The sequence below is a fragment of the Euphorbia lathyris genome, chromosome 9 (genome assembly GCF_963576675.1).
Source record: "Euphorbia lathyris chromosome 9, ddEupLath1.1, whole genome shotgun sequence".
Lineage (NCBI taxonomy): Eukaryota > Viridiplantae > Streptophyta > Magnoliopsida > Malpighiales > Euphorbiaceae > Euphorbia > Euphorbia lathyris.
This window is the reverse complement of record NC_088918.1, coordinates 26,963,423-26,971,787: the sequence shown is the minus strand read 5'-3', so window position 1 is coordinate 26,971,787 and position 8,365 is coordinate 26,963,423. Positions and strand designations below refer to the sequence as shown.

Below are 8,365 nucleotides of genomic sequence, written 5' to 3'. Positions count from 1 at the left end.
TTTTAAGTTTATAACAAAGTAGCTGCAACGGAGGAAGAGAAACATGGCTGTTACTCCAATGTTCGGGAACCAAACCCCTTAGGGAAGCATGAGTAGTCCATATAGAGAGAAAACAGAACCGGACCTGCCGAGCCAAACCATTTTTGCATACCAAAAGTAACGGACTGTGATCAGATTGATGACGAGGGAGAACAAAACAGCTGATTGAATCCCATGAATCAACAAAATCATCAGATACAAGAGCCCTGTCAAGTTTACATTCAACATGATCAGAGCCAATACGACCATTAGACCACGTAAATTGCATACCAGAACTATCATTTTCCGAGAGGCCGTTACTATTAATAAAGCCACGAAACTCCCTACAACTAATGGTAGAAGGGCTACGACCTGTCTTTTCGTAAGCACCGATGACCGCATTGAAATCACCGATAACTAAATTTTTCTCGTTGTCCATAATAGCACTGGTTGGATTCCAAAGCATACGTCTTCTGCCAAAAAATTGTTGCCATAGACGAAAGAGAGTTGAGTGTAAACCGTGGCATTACTATAATTGATCGAGATGTGTTGATCATGACAAAGAATCAGAGAGCAGAGATGAAGAGTACCAATTTTACAAAAAAAGCCAAAGAGAATTACAAGAATTCTCAACAACAAATTGCAAACCAATAGAATTCCAGAAAGAAGAGTGAATCATATCCAAAGCAACCATAGGTTCAGAGATACATACCAGATCCGGATGATTGACAGAACAAATGAGTTTCAGAGCCCTCTACATATCAGGGTTATTAATACCCCTGCAATTCCAGTAAAGGATGATCATTTCGGCGGTGAAGGACTGCCCCGCCCCTTAGAACGGGAATCTATACTAACATGTTTTGCCTTGGACTTAGCTTTCTTCCTAGTAGTAATCCATTCGGTATTCACCTCAGGGATACAATTGATATCTACCATTGGTGTAACTGGCACCGGGGATCCATCAGAACCCGATACAGAACTGGCATCTTCCTCATTACACTCACCCTAACTTTTCTTTTCTTCCTCACATCCCAAACTTTCGTTGTTAGCCGAATGGTGCAGAGCGAGTTGCAGAGGAGCAGAAATTTCGTCCTCCTCAACTTCCACCCGCTCCTGAACAAATGTTTGAGGAGCCGTCTGAACCTTATCCTGCTTAGGATTAGGTCGGGTCGCCCCCTGCCCCTTTCCTGAATGAAATGACCTCTGAGTCTGTGGCCTAGGTTCCCTGAGATTTCTCCTGCATTGAGCCGAGGTGTGTCCAATTGATGAACAAGTTCCACAAAGCGCCGCAATCGCTCATACTCAAGATAAACCCATTGTTTCTGACTGTCAGTATCAACTCTAAGCTTTGATTGAATATCACAGGAAAGGTCAACATCAACTAGCACCCTAGCATAATGCCCAAATTCTCCATTAACAGTATTATGATCAAAGCGAATCGGAACCCCAATCACCCGAGCAATACTAGCAATAATTCGAGTATCCCAAAATTTCCAAGGCAAATTATATAATCTTACCCATACTTGTGCATATGTGGACTTATGTGTGTCAGGATTGAATCCCGGAGTCCATGAAGTGAACCGAATAATTCCCGATTTGAGAGAAATGACACCCATTCCCCAAATATTTTGCAATGCATTTTCATCAGGCATAATAATTTGATAAAAATCCTTACCCAGGGATATAAGTTTCCAATCCATAGAATGTTTCCATACCTGGTTCAGACGTTGCTTCAATTCAGCGTGCTTCCAAGGGCTCTCACCTTTGTTCAGCGAAATTCTTCCAATTACAGAATGTTGGAACAATTTCACACGCTCCTCGTATATAGCTTGCAGAATTTTAACAGCTCTGAACCCACCTTCTTCAGAGATCAAAGGTTGAGATGGAGCCGGAATAGCAGTGGGGATTACCGATTTCTTAACCACAGAAGCAAAGGAAGGAGTCGGGGCCGGAATAGCAGTTACTGATAGCGAGATCGCAGGAGCAGAAACAAACTTGGTGAAAGCCCTGCGGTCGAATAAATGGGCTATTGCCGCCGCATTTGAACCGATCGGCGCGGAGGGCGAGGAAGGTAGCATAACGGAGCGTCGGTCGGCGGCGGGGAGGAGAGCGGCGCGAGCTCGCCGTAAGAGGGCGTCGGAGGCTGCAGGAGGGCGATTACGCAAACGCGAAGGAAGCCGCCATGGAGAGAGAAAGTCGCGTGCTGATGGGCCAAAGATAGGTCTTTTCTAAAGATTTTTTTTTTGTTTCAGAATACATGTCATTTCAATATGATCAATACATATTAAATCACATTCTTTATGCTATAAAACGTGAGTTTATGGAAAGTAATTAAAATAATGAACTTGTTATATAATAAATAAATAGTTGAAACAATAAATAAGGAACATCAAATTCTTTTTCCTAATATTTTTAATTTCTGTATAATCCTCTAAAAAGATATGTAATATTAAAAAAAAACAGTTAATTTTTTTTTTAAAAAGGTTGTTCGTACTAATAAATTACATTGAAAATATGTGAATTTGACATAATTAGAATTATTATTTTTATATATACACTTGTAATAATTTAACTCACTCTTGACTTTTATGTAACTAACTTTTTTTTTATCTCCACAGTTGGCTTAATGTATATTTACACCTTTAAATTTGTCAAGTTTTGCCTATTAGCACCCTGAACTTTTTAAATAACTTATCACACACTTATAGTTGGCTTTAAAAACCTATCACACACCTATAGTTGGTTTTAAAAACCTATCACAAACCTAAAGTTGGCTCTTTCGGACCTCTTGCACACAAAATCGTTAATCTGTCATTTAACAGACGAGATCGTTGTGCGTGCTATAGAAAAAAATCGTATTAGTTCGTTCTGTATGTCACCTCGTATGTCAAAAATTACAGATCAACAATTTTGCGTCCATGAAGTCCGATTGAGCCAACTTTAGGTGTGTGATATATTTTTAATGTCAATCATAAGTGTGTGATAGGTTTTTAAAGCCAGTTATAAGTGTGTGATAAGTTATTTGAAAAGTTAAGAGTACCAATATGCAAAACTTACCAAGTTAAAAAATATAAATATGTCATTAAGCCCTCCACAATTCAACCAGATAAGTATATTATCATGCTCACATTTAAGAAAAATTAAATTATACAAAATCAGAAAATTTTAATAACCTTTTCCTATTTTTCTGCATGATGAAGTTGCAAAAATAATTTCCGAAGTTATATATAGAAAGTACCCATATTAGTTAGTTTATTAATATGAGATTTCTTTTTGTATTATCGTAATCTCTCCATAATTAGAAATAAATCAAATGCACACCTATATAAGTTAAGTTGTTACAGGTGATCCTTTTTTTTTTTGTTAGAAGATTATTGGTGATCCTTAGACATTATAATCAGAAAATTATTATATTTTCAATTATAATTAGCTAAAGAAAACAGAAAGATATATATATTAGATTTGGATAGACATATTTTTAGGGAAAATTACACAGAAATTCATCTTTTAAAAATTATTTACAACTATGTCAAAGTCATAATTCTAGATTACGTCAAACTAGTAAAATCAGTACTTTTAATATATTTCAATGATTAGAATTTATAAATTAGAAGTCTATCATATATTTCTTAGGGTTTATGATTTATGAATTGGAGTCTAGAATTTTTAAATTATAGTGTAAACTTATAATATATAGAGAATATGACATATTAAAAATTAAGTTTGGAAATATGACTTAGTTGTAATTTTGTACTTTAATGTATTTGGTCCATATTTTTACACACATCTTTTCCAAATGGAACAACAGAAAAATGAAATAAAATATTTTAGGGCTTTTAAAGTCAATTGACAGTTTCAGCCCATTGGTCTCTAGGCCTATCTGTGGCCCATCATCTATTAATACCATGATTAGGTAAAAACATTTGGTAGTCCCTAATTATTCCAATTTTAGTGAATTAAGTTTTAAACTTTTTTTTTATTTCAACACGTTATATCTTTAATAATTTATTTTTAGTACTTTAATTTCCTATTTAGCTCGTTGAAAAGATGTTATTCATTTCGTTTGTATCAATTTATCTAAAATTGTGTTAAAATTTCAAGTATAAATGAAATGTATAACGTTTTATCAGCCGCATTTTATGTTAACCCATTTCTTCTATTCACCATAGAGCTTAATTTGATAAAAAAAGTTAAAAATCTAAATACATTGAGTATTAAAGTAAAAAAATTAGAGACTCAATCTATCAAAATTAAAATGATTGAGAATCTAATAATACTTGATCCTTCAAATTTTAGAAGTTAGATTATATATATATTTTGACATTGTTTACTTAATTAACTTATTATTATTATTTTTTAAATAATTAATTTTTGAGATAAGGTGTAAAAATACCCGTAAGGAGTAAATTTACCTCTAACGTCTAAAATAATACAATTTTATTCCTAACGTCTAAAATAGACCTGTTCAAAAACCCGTTGACCCGCCCAGCCCGCCCAAGCCCGTCCATCATGGGTTGGGCTTGGACATGTATATTCACCATTTGACCCGGTCCAGCCCGAAACCGCACAAGCCCGCATATAAAATGGGTTGGGTTTGAGATTTATTTTGAAAACCCGAGTTGGCCCGGCCCGGCCCGCTCTACCTTTATATATATATATCTGATTTTTTAATTTTAGGGTAACAATTGCAATTGTTCATTTCTTTTGATCAATTGTCTAATAACCAATTGAAATTTAATATACATTATATATGTATAATAGTTTTGAAGAATGTATATTATCGTTTAAAAAAATATATTATCAGTTGTTTCTGTTTTTAATTGAAAGTAACTGTTTCTTAATTTATAATACTAAGCTTTGATTTTGTTAAAATTGACACTTATAAATATAATTTAATATTTGACCAGTACACTAAATTTAGTTGTAATTTTATGTGTTAGAATTATAATTAATTTTTGTTTTTAATTTTTTAAATATATATATTAGTTGGACGGGCCGGGCTGGGCTTGGGAATTCATATTTTTAACCCAGTCCAGCCCGGTCCGAGCCCGATGTGAATATACTATGGGCTGGGCTGGGCTTGGGCAATGTAAATATATGAGAAACCCGATTAGGCCCGACCCGAACCCGACCCGGCCCAGCCCATGAACAGGTCTAGTCTAAAATAAGAGCAATTTTACTCATAACTTTAACAAGTTTGGTTAATTTGAAAAATAATTTATTAAATTGTCTTCTCGATTATGAATCTTTCATCTACGTTTCAAATGTGTATCATTTATCACTCATTAGTAAAAAATCACAACTATATAATTAAACGTGATTAAAAAAAAAAAAAACTATACTATCTTTTGTACGAGATTAATCTCCAATTCTATTATTAAATCATAAAAAAATATATATTTTTTTTAGAACCAACTATATGCAATTAGTGCAGAATAAAGAATAAAATATGCGTGTTTTATAATAAAGTCTGAAATTGACCAAACTTGTCAACGTTAGGAGTAAAATTGCATCATTTTAGATGTTAGGGATGAAATTGCTCTTGTCTACCAACGTTAAGGGTAAAATTGAACAATTTTAGACGTTAGAGGTAAAATTGCTCTTGTCTACCAACGTTAGGAGTAAAATTGCACAATTTTAAACATTAAAAATAAAATTGCTTCTGACCGTAAACGTTAGAGGTATTTTTGCATATTATCCCCTAATTTTTTCAGATTTTTCTTCTAAGAAGTTTCAAATATTTAACAAAATCGTTAGCGAAAAGATTAAAATTTTCATTCCTTAATAACGGTTTCGCTAACAAATTTTTTAACAAAAACATGAATGTACGTGGAAATTTATCAACAACTTAATATTTAAAATTATTAAAATATGGCGATTTAATCTGAAAAATATGAATGTTGAGAGAATTAATCTTTTTTTTTTTTTTTGATAAAAGAGAGAATTAATCCTTAAAATGGTGAAAGTTAACTTAATTATAAGTTTAGGCTCATTATTGCAATTTAGACAAAAATACAGAGTCGATGGTCCACTCCATCATTCCATATCCACAACCTTTGGCAATTATTTATTTTATTTTCCTGCAAAAAGACAAAGAGAGAAAATATATAATTGCCAGATGGAGCACAAAGATTGGTCATGAAGAGATGAGGATATCAAATTAGTGGCTACTATTATCCATATCGTGGATAGTGAGGAGTGCCAGTCGCATTAATCTGTAAAGCAAGCACACTCAGTTTAGTAGTTTGAACTAAATTCATCTTCTTCCTCCCCAATTTCTCTCTCAATCATCTCAAAAAAATGGCCTCAATTTCTTCCAGCAAGTTGGCCACAGTTTTGCCTCCAGTTGGCTTCAACCCCACAAGGCTTCAATCATCTCCTATCCTAGGTAATCTAAATGCTTCAATCTTCTATTTTTTCAGAAAAATTTCCTTTTACTGGATGTGTAAACTATAGACCTAATTTACCTTCTTTTAGATTCAGCAACCTTTGTTATAATCATAGAATTGAATTTGTTAGATATCTCAAGTTGCTTAATTAGAAGCTATATAACTACTTGTGTGACGATCTCCCTCTTTTTGAGCTCTTTACTTTGCGCGAGTTAGATCTTCGTTTACATAATATCCGCCTATTGTATTCAATATTGGTCACTGTGGTTTATTTCACATTACAGATGGTTTTGGGCGCGTTAGATATCTCATATTGTCTACATTGTCTACTTAATTAGGAAGTTATAATGTTTAGAAAGTTATATAGCTTGTTATATATGTGAAACAATCTTACTCGTAGAGGTGGAACTACAGGGTCATACAGGATCGGTCGACCCTCTGGCCATGGGAGAAAATAATGAAAATGAAACCTTAGTATTCCATCATTTGATTTTGATCACATCACCTTGATGACCTTCTATTATTTAGTTATTTACTGTTAGATTGGCTTAAAGCATCATAAGGCTCCGATTTAATAAACATAGATCTAAGGTGATGGACCAAATTTGGTCATTAAAATTCATGTGAACAATATTGGTCTGTCATTTCCATAGTGTATTAATTTGATGTCTTAGTCGGAAGTGGAGACGAAAATTTCTGTCGCTGATCTTTAATCCAAAAAATCTGTTTTTCTTGTTATCCATTGACTCTTTGAATATTCGGTTCTAGTTCCACCACTATCTACTGGTTTGCCACACCTTTATATTTGAGTTTCATGGTTAATGGATTTTAGTGTGCAAGATATGCTAGAAACATGATATTATATCCAGTGATGGATCTAAGAGGATTTACTGAGAGGAGCTGCTTATCGTGATTTATATGTGCTAAATTGATATTTTTGTAAGTGTTTCTACAAAAAAAAAAAATGAAAGCTCCGTTCACTGTTTCTATAGAATTTTCGGCATTTTCCGTCGATCAGTGGGTGCTTAAGCTCCCGCAAAACTCCCCTGGATCCCTTGATTCCAGTTGGGGTGTTTTAGAAAACAAGATAGTAATTAATTAGTAATGAATGCAAGTAACTGAATAGGTAAGTAATGTGATGCTCACAGGTCTGCCAGTGATGGGAAAGAGAGCATGTGGAGTTAGGTGCAGCATGGAGGAAAAGAAGGCAGAAACAAAGAAGATAGAGATGGTTTCATCAATGGCAGCAGCAGCAGCAGCAATGAGTGCAGCAGCAGGACCAGCTATGGCTTTGGTAGATGAAAGGATGAGCACAGAAGGAACTGGACTTCCATTTGGATTGAGCAACAACCTTCTTGGTTGGATTCTATTAGGTGTTTTTGGTTTGATTTGGTCTCTTTACACTGTCTACACTTCTTCTCTTGATGAGGATGATGATTCTGCTCTTTCCCTCTAAGAATTCTACTTTTCATCTTCATCCCAATCCAATGTAGAAAAAATATATAACCTTTTAATTTGAATTGCATTGCACAATTAATGCTATTGCTATTGATGTTATTGTTTCTATTCTATACACAATTAGCTTATTAAATATTAGAATGTCTATGAACTGATGTTCAATAACCTATGTTGCCAGACACGGATAAGGATACGGATATGGGAAACATCATTTCTGTAAAACATAGTACACGGAAATGTGTAGTAAATATTTCAAATATTGGGACACGTTTATAAATATTAAACTATATTTTTATATTTGAATTTTTATAATATAAGTAAATAAATACCTATAAAAAACTATTTGGTCTATCTTTATTCTGTGACTGAATGCTCTCTGTTTTTTTCTCTGAAACGAAGTATTGAATATGTTGAAGTTCAGAGATATTTCATTATACTGTTCCAACATCCTTTCTCTTTATTTTACTTCAGTTCATTAACCCTTAACCCCCTTAACCCCT

At 33.8% G+C, this 8,365-nt stretch overlaps 1 protein-coding gene across 1 annotated transcript; it reads left to right on the top strand.

Moving 5' to 3' along the window:
- The first annotated feature begins 6,226 nt into the window (after positions 1-6,226).
- Positions 6,227-7,971, top strand: LOC136207032 (photosystem II reaction center W protein, chloroplastic). The gene is made up of 2 exons (XM_065998275.1): positions 6,227-6,406; positions 7,556-7,971. Exons 1-2 carry the CDS (start codon positions 6,319-6,321, stop codon positions 7,861-7,863), a joined length of 396 nt encoding a protein of 131 aa, XP_065854347.1. The 5' UTR covers positions 6,227-6,318; the 3' UTR covers positions 7,864-7,971.
- Positions 7,972-8,365: the final 394 nt, after the last annotated feature.

What these genes read in the sequence shown, in the direction of transcription:
- LOC136207032 (XM_065998275.1), top strand. Translation starts at nt 6,319, where the DNA reads ATGGCCTCAATTTCTTCCAGCAAGTTGGCCACAGTTTTGCCTCCAGTT. An exon ending in TCAATCATCTCCTATCCTAG is followed by an intron (nt 6,407 to 7,555) that starts GTAATCTAAATG and finishes TGATGCTCACAG; the next exon opens with GTCTGCCAGTGATGGGAAAG.